The 13,122-nt window shown below is 36.4% G+C and overlaps 2 protein-coding genes across 2 annotated transcripts in view; one reads left to right on the forward strand and one right to left on the reverse strand.

The window, feature by feature from the left end:
- The window catches only part of DNAH8 (dynein axonemal heavy chain 8), a 111,835-nt gene extending 106,703 nt beyond the window's left edge, over positions 1–5,132 (reverse strand). Inside the window, exons 1-5 of the mRNA XM_015857671.2 lie at positions 4,956–5,132; positions 4,150–4,465; positions 3,338–3,472; positions 1,630–1,714; positions 304–452 (exon numbers count right to left, since the gene is read on the reverse strand). Of these exons, the coding sequence (XP_015713157.1) occupies positions 304–452; positions 1,630–1,714; positions 3,338–3,472; positions 4,150–4,464 (684 nt within the window). The 5' untranslated portion in view covers position 4,465; positions 4,956–5,132. The remainder of the gene's footprint in view (positions 1–303; positions 453–1,629; positions 1,715–3,337; positions 3,473–4,149; positions 4,466–4,955) is intronic.
- Positions 5,133–5,528: 396 nt separating this feature from the next.
- On the forward strand, positions 5,529–11,284 carry GLO1 (glyoxalase I). Its single transcript, XM_015857670.1, has 6 exons — positions 5,529–5,657; positions 6,716–6,798; positions 7,485–7,625; positions 8,421–8,488; positions 9,550–9,639; positions 10,727–11,284. Exons 1-6 carry the CDS (start codon positions 5,586–5,588, stop codon positions 10,813–10,815), a joined length of 543 nt encoding a protein of 180 aa, XP_015713156.1. The 5' UTR covers positions 5,529–5,585; the 3' UTR covers positions 10,816–11,284.
- Positions 11,285–13,122: the final 1,838 nt, after the last annotated feature.

Here is a 13,122-nt window from a genome sequence, read left to right on the forward strand (position 1 = left end):
GGGGGGGAAGGAGAATGGGGGGCATGAGGAGAATGGTAGAACAATAAACTAATCTCAATGTTGACCACTTCTTTAACAACTGCCCTGCGAGACAGAATTTTCACCAGGTATTCTGAGTATTTGCCGAAGCAATGCAGCTCTTCATCGTCTCAGCAGAGATGAAAGCATAGTGTGATACAACTTAATATTCAAAATTATGGAATTACCAGTACATTTAGTAACATAACAATACTGAAACAAATAATGAAAACAAAATGATCTCTTTTTTAAGTTCCTCATTTTTAAAATAGTATGAAAGATTACCTCGTTTATACTTTTTGACTTTACATCGTTGTCATTCTTAAGACGAACAAAAAACAAGCATAGTCCTTGAAATTTGTCCGGTGCGTTGTCCACATAAAATTGCATCATTTTACTTCCTTTTGCAGCTCCTGGAATTATCCGACCACATTCTGAAAAGAGTTTCATAGATGTCACTATTTATTTATTTATTTTTCGATGTGAATTATTACAAAATGCTTGAAATACAGTGAAATAGAATTCAACACAGAAATCACTTATTTTCATCTTCTGTGTGTAAGGGAAGCAAAAAAGAAATAATCCATGAGTGAACTTACAAAATTAAAAATCTATACCAAGCATACAGTGTATGCCTCACAAAGCAATTTCAGTATATTGTGCTGCACTGAAGAGGGAATTTGCTCAGGTCCATCATCTTGTAATTTGCTGGTGGCTAAGATGCATTATATGCTGATTTTCATTCACCCTAACAAAGATACTATACTAAATATATTCATATTAATTAAAAAATAGCAAAACAAGTAGTAAGGAATTAGATAGGCATGAGGCAGAATGAGAAGTAGAAAGAGCAGGATATGGAAAACAGAAAAACAGTAAGAAAAATTAAGGCAGCATTATACTTTATACTTTTATACTTAATTTTACGGTTAAGACCAAATATATATATATATTTTCAAATGTTGATAATAGATGCAAATTCAGACAGATCATATCATAGAATCATAGAATGGCTTGGATTGGAAGGGGACTTAATGACCATCCTGTCCCAACTCCCCTGCCATGGGCAGAGCTGTCCCCCACCAGCTCACACTGCCCAGGGCTTCACCAGCCTGCCCTTGAGACCCTCCAAAGGTGGAGAATCCACAGCTTCTCTAGGTAATCTGTTCCAGTGTCTTGCCACAATCTGGGTAAAGAGTTTCTTCCTAACATTTAACTTAAATCTCCCTTCTTTTAGTTAAAAGCCATCCCCCCCCTTGTCCTCTCACTATCAGATTGCGTGAAAAGTTGATCTCCCAAAGATTTTATGAAATAAGTTTCTAATTAATTGAGGGCAAAACTTTTGAAAGAAATAATTGCAAACATTTTAACATTTCAAAGTAATTTCTGTTTCTATAGACTTCCTTCTAGAAATGGTTGAAATTGACTGAATATTTTCTGAACTATTTGACTTGAAGCAATATGCATCTACAATTAAGTTTTTTCAGTCCTCATAGCAATAGACTGTAAAACTTTGAACAAATAAAAACTGTTCTTTATTCTGGCTAACAGTAAATTTAGCAGTAGATGGTATTATTACATCTGCCTGTATTAATGTTATTAAAAAGTTACCTATTCCTGGTACATCGCCTTCTTGATAGAAAATTTTCAATCCTTTACTTCCTCCCTTGGTAAAAAATGATTCAAATGCTTCAAGCTGTTAAATTAAATTAAAACAAACAAAACAAACAAACAAAAGAAATTAGTGAATATTTGTTACTCAAATCATTATTTTTTATGTGGCTGTAACATATGCAACATCATTTGTCCATGGTACTGCCTCTGGTTTTGATGGTGTTTGTTGTTCACACTCAAATGTTATGAGAAGTTATGAAACAACAGATTGTTGAAATATTGCCTTGGATTACTTATCTCACTCACACAGATGGCTTAGCCTAGATATCTGTATATCATATATTAATGGTCTCCACTAGTACTGCAGAGAAACTAGAGGGTATTCTGTTACTCTGAAGTATTAAGCTGAAGTAAGTGGTCATTAAGAGACTTAGAAGTACACAAGGCAAACTTACATGACCTGACATATCCTGCTATAGCAACTCTACTCTAGAGGAAAATCAGTGAGTTTTGTTTTGTTTTTTTTTGTTTGTTTGGGTTTTTTTTAATAGGCAATAGGGGATAATGGTGTTTGAAGTGTGAAATAAATAAATAAATAAATAAAAATCCTCCTCAATTGGTAATACATAGTGCATATAAAATAAATGGATAAAGTGCCGAAAGGTCAGTGACAAAATAAGATGCTGAAAAAGGAAGAACACACACACACCATCCCAAAGATTCTTACATGTCTGAGTTAGTGAAACTTAGTGTAGAACAGTCAATTGACAGGAAGTCAGAATATTCTAAAATTATATACCACTTATCAACAGCAAAGAAACAAAATGTCAGTTAACTGACAAAGCTTAAAGCTCTTTGATGTTGTGTAAGCATAAGAATAAAAGAGATTATACCTATTTTATGATGTGTAAATATCAATAAGGAAACAATGAACAATAATTTTGAATATGAGTATATATTCAGCTTGTACCAGAGAGCTCAAGTATCTAATCAAAGTTGATAATGTTAAATTTTGAAGGCTAAGTCTAATCTCTAACCAACAAAAACATCATACTGAGATAACAAGGGCTGCATTTTACATACATACATGCTGAATTTTGACGCTAAAAGAACAATTTAGCTGATTGCTCCTGTTTGTTTAAGCACTGTGAAATGCCTTTAAACATTTACAAATAACTGAAGGACTCAAAACTGGGAATTATTTAACAGGTGTTTCCAAATGTAACAACATTAGTGAAATGGATTCTTCATCTCCCTTTTTACTAAAAAAACCATCTTTCCCCCCCCCCCCCAAACATTTCTATGAAGTTACACTTCTTTTTTAACTTTGACATTTCAATTGGGTCTTGCTTTAAAAATAAAAATGCTTACTTTTAGAATATAATAATATTAGTCTGAAAAGAATTAAACTTGGTGGATATGACAAGAATCCACTGGGTTAAAATAATAGTAGAAATTAAGCTTCCCTTGAGGTAAGAAAGAAGAAAAAGCTGCTATCAAAAAACAATGGAATACTTGAAAATCTTCCAGGAAACTAAGCTGAATGATGTAGTCAGGTATCACTCCAGATGAGCTGCATGCCTTATTAATCACATTTTCTAGCAGAAGTGATCTAAATGATGATTAGCATTTCATATCAAAGGGGTAACCTGCTACATATTTTGACTAATAATTGAAGTTCAACAGATTCACAGAACATACTCACCGAAGGGACATCCAAAATCAATTCTTCCACAGCTGCTAAGTCTAAGCCTAGAGTGATGCTGAGAACTTCAAATACGTATTTATATGAAGGATTGATTTTTGTTTTTCGGTTTTCTCTTGCTTCTTTGTATCGAGCCTAAAACATTAAACATCTTTCAAATAAAATATACACAATTCCATCGCAACACCATTGACAAGACACTGAACATCTTGTAGTATAGATATATAACTGCCTTACTCTTCAGAAGTATGTGCATATTCAGAGGCTACCCAAAGACCAAATTAATATGATGAAGTCAACAAAGGATATGGTAAGGAGAAGCAAATGTTAAATATACTACAGTAAACCTTAATATATTTATGTGCCGTATTAACTAGTTTTCTTTTTCACAAAAAATATTTCAAATTATTAAATTAATTAATGTTCTTTAAATTGATAAACTGATCTCCATTGCTAAACCAGATTATATCAGTAATAATATCAAGCCAAAGAATCTACAGACAAGAAATATTTTCAGGAATCAAGCTGGGTACTGTTTTGCTTCAGTGCAAATTATTCAGTAAATATCTTCAGCCTCCTTCCACTAGAACTTTAAAAGAGAATCTTAAAATATTGAAAACATTACAAACAGATACACACATCACTTTCTACATGGAATAAAAATACTGGATATAATTAAGAACAACAACAACAACAAAAAGGAAACAGAAAAGGAAAAGAGAAACAATTCATATAAACTGAGTTTAATTATCTGAGAAAGAATTACGAGAATCTATGTAATCTATGTCAAGACCTAATATTGAATACTAAACCTGTTTTTCTTTTAAAATTTCTTGCATGGATAGAACTCCAGCAGAGCTCCGGTAAAGCCTAGACATCTTTCGGTTTGCAGCAAGAAGAGCCTCCTGGGAAGGGGAAGCGTTTACTATTTGTTGAGCAGGCTGAACAGGTTTGGCTTCAGCATCCTCTGGTGCATCAGAGGCAGACATAGAATCCTCTGTAGTGAGACTTGGCTCAGTATTATCTTCTGCCACATTACTGGGCTCAGATTCTTCTGCCACATGACTGGGCTCAGAATCTTCTGCAACGTTGGAATTTTCATTATTATCTTCTTGTACGTTTTCCATTCTGAAGTTCATCCAAAAAGGAAAAAATAGTGTTTTTACACAGATAGTGAACTTTGTACAGAATGCCCCACCATACATGATACCCTGAACACACACAAGTTCAGATAAAATGTAGGATGGAGGATGTTGCGTAGTATTTCGTCAGCTGAAGTATTTAATTTCTACAGTATTACTATGTCACTACTTAACAAGTTTTATTTTAAATTAATACAAAAACCAGATTTTCATCATTAAAAACACAGGGATGTTAGAATGGATAAATACGTGCATAACCTATATAAATATGCAAAGTAACAGATAAAAAAATATTGAAAATGCCATTCTACTCGGAGCACTACTACCATAAAGATTAAAGCAAGTATCACAGATTACATAGCAGTTCCTACGAGACCTTAAGGCAGCCAACTACAGGTATAGCCAACCAGGTGCTATACATATGTGTACGGATGCAAATTCTTAGTTTATTCTACATCACTCCGCACGACTGTTACCTTGCTCACCAGCACCCCCAGTCCGTTGACAAGTGTATGACTCTCGCTCAGCTTTGCTCCTGGCACTTTTAGAGCAGGAGCAACTTAACAGGAGGACTAGAAGGAAAGGAGGACGAAGAAAAGTTAAGTTTTGATGTTAGCCGGTAGCTCCAGTGCCCTCCCCGTCCGGCACCGGCGCTGCTGGCCGTTATGGGGAGCCTGTAACGGCTACGTCGCTGTTCGCGAGGGGTTCGGTTCGTTCTGCCCGGCCGAGGAAGGTGTAAAGTGGAAGGGTAACCGTCTGCCATGCCCAGTCCCACTGTTCTTAACAAAAGTGTAATTATTTTACTTTATTTTATTTTATTTTTGCTCAATATTCATGACGAGTGGAAACTGACATCTCTAATTCCCCAAGGGAATAAACCACACGTTAAATGTGTTTTTAGACGTTATGGTGTGAAGGCATAACACCGGGCTATGAAAACTCCTTAAAGTGCTGATAAGAAGCGCTAAACAAAACACCGTTTCATTTGGGTGCTGAGCAGCTGGTCGGATACACAGGACCCCTTGCATGTAATTGAAGGACTGCTGGGCGGAGCTCCGCCTTTTTGCGCTGCCTTCTCCTCCCACCTCCTTTTCTCCGCGTCCAACATGGCGGAACCGAGCGGCCTGAGTGACGAGGCTGCTTATGGAGTTTGCTCGGAACCGGATCCCAGCACGAAGGTGGGCTGGGTGGGCTGGAGCAGGGCTGCAAGCGGCGGAGGCTGCGGCGGCCGTGGCGGTACCGGCAGTACCGGCAGTACTACCGCCCTTTGGCGTGCGGACGTGCCATGGCCGGGCTGCAGCATGGGGCTGGGCGGGTGAGGGAGGTTCCGGTGAGTTCGGGTCTGTGCAGCTGCTGCGGTGGTTCCGACTCGTTCTGAAATCAGAGCTGCAGTGGCACGCTTGTCCGGATTAGCACTTGTGCGAATGTGCTGGTGTTTGGTTAAGCCTTTAACCAAACTCAGCTCAGGGGAGCGAATTGTCCCTGCTCTCTGTTGTATTGTCTTAAATTACTTCAGAGGCAAAGTCCGGCGTTACAAATACCTTGCCCCCTCCTCCGCTTGACTCTTTAACTTCCTATGCCACTGCTGCAGGATAGAGGCTGCTCTCTTAGGGGAAGCATGCAGTAGCATTTAAACCGTTCTAAATCCATCACTATTGGCCGATGGCTCAGGCGCAAAGGGCTGCAGTGAGTGGGGCTGGTGGGGTTCTGCAGGGCTCTGTTTTGTGTCCAGTCTCTTTAATGTGATGTGGTTTCAGCTCTGGAAAGTGTACTAAGGATGTTTGTGGATGACACTGAATTGGGAGAAGCTGTTGACTCCCTCAAGGGTAAAGAGATATTGACAAAGTGGAGAGCTGGGCAGCCACCTACCTGAGCAAGGGTGCTACTGCATCCTGCAGCTGGGATGGGGTACAGGCACCCAGTGCAGTAGTGGTGGCACCAAGATGCTGGAGTTCGAGAGGCATTTGGACAGTACTCTCAGCAGAATGGTCTGATTTCTAGGTGGTGCTGAGTGGAGCCAGGAGATGGACTTGGTGATCCTTGTGGGTCCCTTCCAACTTGGAATATTCTAAAGTAGAATACCATATTTACATTGTATGTAGTACTGTATTTGTTACTTCTAGACCTGTTGGGTTTGGTTTCCATTATTGACTGATATCTTTGCTGACACACAATTAAATTCTTTTTGATGTGTAATAAAAGTACCTCTTTTTTTCTTTTTCCCCCCCCCTCCTAGGATTTTATGTTTCAGCAGACAATGTTAAGAGTAAAGGATCCTAAGAAGTCATTGGATTTCTATACAAGAGTTCTTGGAATGACGTAAGTGGAAGTTGTATACCACAATAACTTTGGTTGTTTCTTCATTCTGATGAAAAGTTTTTTTGTTACATTTTTTGTTACATAGTTATACTAATTAACTATGACAACAGTGCTGGCCTATTTGCTAGTGCCAGCTTGGGTAGCCTGCCAATCTCTGGGAACTTCCACAGTATATTTAATGCCTAAATTGCAAATGAACTAAAAGTGGCTTTGTCTGGAAATCTTTTTTCCCCTTTTAAGTAGGTCATTAATCATCAGCGTACAACTTGTACAACTTTCCCCTCCCTGATTCTACTCTCAACTGGTAACTTTTGTAATAATGCTTTTAATAGGAATAATTTTTATAAACCTGGAAGTTAAATTATCTGCTAAATTATCTATTACCTTCCTGAGAAAATATGTAAAAGGTAACAAAATGGCAGCTTCAGACTTGAACCTTTGTTCTGGTTTTGCTGTTCATCTACTGATTGCTTTTAAGCATCTGATTCTTCTAGGTTTTATAGATTATAAGGTGTGCTGGAAAGTTTCTATTTGAGAATTCAATTGAGAATTCAAAATGTAGCTACTTTAAGGTGTGGATTGCAGTCAGAAAGGTAAAAATTGCACCTGTAATTCTTCCACTTGTATTTTCAGGCTTTGTGGTTATCTTTTCTAGTTACTGTTCCAAAATAATTTTTGCCATGTAGGCTGCTTCAAAAATTTGACTTTCCTCCTATGAAGTTCTCGCTGTATTTCCTGGGTTATGAAGATAAAAATGATATTCCAAAAGATAAAGCTGAGAGAACACCTTGGACCTTCTCCAGAAAAGCTACGCTTGAATTGACACAGTAAGTGCTAATACAACGAGAGATGACACTTAATGGCAATTAAGGGAAGTGGATGAATGTACGGTCCTGTTGAATTGAAAACAAATGTAGTAATTACTGTGGAAACATCTTTACTGTTATATAATAAGCCTTAAAATATAGCTGAGATCTTAGATACTTGGCAAGTTTAATCTTTCTCTTTCCAGTGATACTAAAAGGTAAACAGTAGTGTATCAAATAATGTTTGCCCACCTGGGGAGGGAAACAGTGGGATTGAAGCAAAAGTGTTGCAGTTAGAACTTCTTTTGCATCCTCTGAAGTTGCCCAGTAATGGATTAACTATTGCTTTCGATCTCTAATACAAGGAGGTATTAAGTCAAAACACATCATATGAACTGGAAAATTTTTGATAATACTAATGATTATAATTAAGATTGGGGAAAGAGAGGTTCTCACAAATACCCTGCCATCGTGCTTAGCTTACTTCACCATTCTGTGTTAATTAATTACCGTTACTGAGTAAACTGACCCATGCATCAGAACTGTCCTTGCAATCTGAATGAGATAGGAGTGTTTCTCAGACTCATTCAAACGTGGAAACTGAGTACTAGTGAAGGGTATGAATTTGACTGAATTAGCCCTGATGTCTACTGTGAAGAATCTGTGTTAAGATAAAGTCTTGATAGTTTAATGAATGTAGCCAACAATTGAAGTTCTCTGTTTTTTAGAAGAAACAAACTGCCTTCCTGAGGAAGCTACACACTCAAGAATTGGTTTTGATGCTTTTCTTTAATGTGTAATAATTCTTTTTTACAGCAACTGGGGCACTGAAAATGATGAAAAGCAGTCCTATCATAATGGCAATTCAGATCCCCGAGGATTTGGTAGGTTTTTTGTTTAGTGCATGTTGTTCCAATGCTTTGTTTTACTGTGCTTTGACTTACAGTTTTGCTTTGTGTATTTAGGAAAAAAGGAGGTTCAGTTTTCTCTTTATAAAACATTTGTATGAAATCAATGCAAAGGTTAAGTATGTTGTAGGCTTTATTTTAGGGGAAATTGGTAATCATGTAAAATTTGTATAGGCAAAAAGACTTTTCAAGTAAGGTACTTTGAAGTGTAAGTGCTGCTCTTTAATTTACTTCTTCCAGCGTGTATGCATGAAAACTCATAAAAATAGTTAAATGTGTTTCAGAGTAAAAAGCCACAACTGCACTTGTTATAAACCTAATTTTTTGTCAAGCAGACACATTTTAATACTAACTACTCAATGAAGTTCAATAATTGTTCTTGCATACTGGATTATAACAATGTTCAGATTGATTATAAATTTGGATTTCTGTTTTGTAATGCACTGGTGACCTCTTTTAAGCTAGAAGGAGAATTCATCTGTAGCACCAAGGATAGCATTCATGTGGCTCAACTTGATATTTTGAGTGCTTGAAAGGTCGTTGGTATGTGAAATAAGTCTTGTACTCAATATAGCCACTTGACATTTAAAACTGAAGTTATTTGTAAGTTCAGGCCTTGCAAGGTGCAGCTGTTAGTATCTACTAATACAGCACTAATAATGAATGCCTTGCAATACTGAGCTAAGCAAACGCAACAAAATCCTGTTACGTAGGTGTGCCTCTAGAAAGGCAGTACAGATAAAATAGTTTGAATAACTTATCTGCAGTAGGAAAAAAATAATCTTCTCATCCAAATGAAATGAATAACTGTAAAGTTCCTATTTTAAAATCATTATTAAAAAGCCAGCTTTCTCAAGGAAGATACTGTTAAGTTCTGAAATGATCTTCTTGCTGGAAGCAATGATTTTCTTGAGTTCATCATATCCTTTGTATATGCATAAGAACTTATTGCAGATCATGAAATGCTGAGCAAACTTTTTCCTCAATCGCATAGAAATACTTACATTGTACTTTACTGTCTTTACCCTGTTTTACAGGGCACATTGGAATTGCTGTCCCTGATGTTTATAAAGCTTGTAAAAGGTTCGAAGAACTAGGAGTGAAATTTGTGAAGAAACCAGATGATGGTAAGTCTTAACCAGAAATACAAATGTGGATTTATTTCGTTGTTGTTTTGTTTTTGTCTTTTTCAGTTGTTTGATTTTAATATACTGTGCCTGGTAGATTTTTGTACTGGACAGCTCAGTGATACACTGCTATAGTTGTCACTCCTTAGAGTGTCAGCACAAAGCTGACAATGCAAAATTGTCCTGTTTGTTTATATTTAAAAAAATATAAAAATAAAAAATTGCAAAACCAGTTTATAACATTAGGAATTTAAACTGATGCAACAAATGTCAAAGATGAAAAGGTTTTGGATTTAGCATCCATTGTTTGTGGGGCTGGATGAGAGAGTTCTTGGTATTTTTTTTCCCCACTATATTACTGAATCACAGCTCCTATTCTCTCAGAAGTTTTTATAACTAGAATATAATAAGCATTAACATTGGTTCTGTTACAGTAAACAGGGTAATAGAGTAAGTATAATTGAAACTGTGTGTCTAAGATAAAATGTTAAGCTGTGCTGTTGCAATTCACACTGTTGACGAATACTTTGGGGACACTATTTTTGTGAAGAATATTTTTTTACTAACAGTTTAAAACATTCCTGCACTCTTCTATTTTACACAGTAATGCAAATGTGTGCTGTAAACCAGATTGGGAGTGGGGATTAACCAAATAAAAACTAGTAGTGCACAAAACTTCACTGTGTAGGCAGGAATGAACAGGGCTGAGGAACAAAGAACTTTATACTGGCAGAACAGTTTAGCAAAATATCCTGGAACACAAAAATATTTTTCCCAAATTAGAGGATGAACATTTGCAGGGGTTTAAAAAAATAAAAAATAAATAAATCAATGAAAGATAGGATTTCATAATGACTTTAATGTGCAGCTTTATTAAGTATCAGGTTAACAGTTTAGTACACAAAGGTCAAGTTGTGATTAAAAGCTAACCTGGATGTTTTCAGAAGTAGCTGTCTAAAGTTGAATTAATACTCATACAAAAGGAAGAAAGAAAAATTGAATGTAATTGCATTTGACATTAAGATTTAGTCATATGGCCTTACCTTCATCTTGCGTTCATCATTTCTTCTACTTTTTTTCCCAATAGGTAAAATGAAAGGACTTGCATTTGTCCAGGATCCTGATGGCTACTGGATTGAAATTTTGAATCCTAAACATATGGTGACTCTCACTTAGATCTAAGGAAATATACTGTATAAGAAATACAAACTTTCAGTTCTCTGGATAAAATCTATAGCAGTGTTTGTAAAATTATTGCTTAATGGAGAGGAATCAATCACGTTCAGATTTTCTTCTGAAGTTATCCTGTTCTCCTGTGATGCCACTGCAATTTGCTTCTGATTAGGAATCCTTACCCATCTTTTTAAGAGCACAAATATGTACTCTGCCCTTGAACAGATTCTACCAATATTTCACTAATCTCTCTAAGGTATGTGACCTGAAGTTTACTTTATTTCACACTATGTAACATAAGCTAACAAACAAAAAATCCTGAATTTTTGAATCATGAAGCTCATGAGCTTCAGCGAGGAGCATATGGGTTTTTTGTGTTGTTTTTTTTTTTTTCAATGAAGTCAAAGATACCCTGAAGTCTTTGTGCACCTCCCTGTATACTAGAAAATAAAATATCAAGACTTGAGTAGCAGCATGTTTGTGAAAGTCTGATTTATGTTATGCCAAGCAAAACCCTTCATTGACCAGACTTAAACAGCTTTTCCTGGAACACGAAGCTCTGTAGAGGCAGTTAATTAGTCCAGCAGGAAGAATTCAGTAGTTAAACTTCTGTCTTCTGCTGATTGCCAGTCAACAAAAGAGGTCTCATAGATCTTAACTGCCAGTGGCCCTCTTTGTCTCTTCCAACACTAGAAGGAACTTGTTCATAATTTGTGTTCTGATGCAAGTCTGGGGCTCTATTCCACTTACAGACTCTGTACAATTCTGTTTTAGGAATTTAGTGAGAAAGAGTATCTAAAATAGCTTCCTACTAGCAGGCATTTTGATCTGCCCCCTCAAAGCCAGTGATGGTTACTGAAATTATACTTGTATATTTGTATGAAGAGTGGAAAACTTGCCAAGTTTTGGTTAACAAAACCAAAGCAAATTTCTCTGCACTGTTTTATTGTGATTCTTCCTAGTACCATGTAACTCCTGCTGAGTCTTCAGTTATGTGACTACTGGATAGTGAAATGGCATTGCAATTCACTTTGAAATAAAGCACTGATGAAAAGTCATTTCTAAAGCAGTATGACATGTATCTTTGCTAATTCTTGAATCCCAGGTAAACAAAACACTGTTTTGGTCCATGGATTTATTTATTTTTTTCAAGAGAAACCTGGTCATGAAGGATATAATATTTGTTGGGAATACAGTTGTGAAGATAACTTGAATAGCAGGATACTTAATGATAGTGTGCAGTTTTCATTAACTTGTTCAATAATTCCCTAACTATTCAGTTAAAAGAGAAGTGTAGAAAGTATTGGATTCAATTTCTATTGTGCTAATGTAGATACTAGTGACAAATAGTAAGTACTATTGTCCTGTCTTCTTGTCTGAAAAATGCTTAATTCTCTACACCTCAGCTTAACAACAGACCTTTTAAATTCAGTAATTTTACAGAGCTCCATGCAAAAAATCAGTAAAGTTAATGCAAGATATTGTTTTCAATTGGAAATAAGTAAAATATGCAACATGATTCCACTGAGCTTGTTATAGGTGTTGAAAAACAGAATGTGAAAATGAAAACCATTGCCCTGACAAAAGCCCCCTACAGATGTACAAACAACCATAGATTTATTGGAAGGTAGAAACAGTAACTCAGAAGACGATCTCTTTTTTGATTTATGAAACAACTCTTCATAAAAGAAACCAGATACTTCAAATTAAATTTTGTGTATTATTTTCTGTGTGGTCTCTACTTAAGCCTATACTGTACTATAGGTGTGCCTTACAGGTGCAATGCATATGTAATCTTGTCTTTCAGTTTCTAACCCCTTGCTGTTTCCTACAACTAGCTCATGTTTGCATTCTGTGTGCCCTCCTATATTTCTAGAATACCTAGCCTGTCCCCTGTCTTGTTTCTCTGTAATTGATGATTCCCTTGTATGCTAGGTCATTATGAGAGGGAGGATGTAGTTCCAACTGTTCATAGCAAGATGTGAGAAACTGAGCAGCCTTAATAGCTGTCACTAAACAATCTCAGCCAACTTCCCCCTAGATGCGGTGCTTTTGATGTTGCACCCAAACCTAGGCAGGCTACTTAAAAAGTTGATGGTTCTTAATGATGTTCTTAAATGCTGGGTTAGCTTTATGCCAAGATCATTAAACAGAAATTAAGGATTTCAAGGCTTCTCAGTTTCCTGAACAAGTAAAACTGATCCCTTTAGTGGAAATTTAGCTTGGCTCAAGTGACTCAGGAAACCTCACCCTACTTTGAAAAAGACATACACAATATTTCATACTTCCTTACAGGAGCAATTAAGAAAA

This window comes from Coturnix japonica, chromosome 3, assembly GCF_001577835.2.
Source record: "Coturnix japonica isolate 7356 chromosome 3, Coturnix japonica 2.1, whole genome shotgun sequence".
Classification (NCBI taxonomy): Eukaryota; Metazoa; Chordata; class Aves; order Galliformes; family Phasianidae; genus Coturnix; species Coturnix japonica.

What these genes read in the sequence shown, in the direction of transcription:
- GLO1 (XM_015857670.1), top strand. Translation starts at nt 5,586, where the DNA reads ATGGCGGAACCGAGCGGCCTGAGTGACGAGGCTGCTTATGGAGTTTGC. An exon ending in AACCGGATCCCAGCACGAAG is followed by an intron (nt 5,658 to 6,715) that starts GTGGGCTGGGTG and finishes CCCCCCTCCTAG; the next exon opens with GATTTTATGTTTCAGCAGAC. An exon ending in TTCAGATCCCCGAGGATTTG is followed by an intron (nt 8,489 to 9,549) that starts GTAGGTTTTTTG and finishes CCTGTTTTACAG; the next exon opens with GGCACATTGGAATTGCTGTC.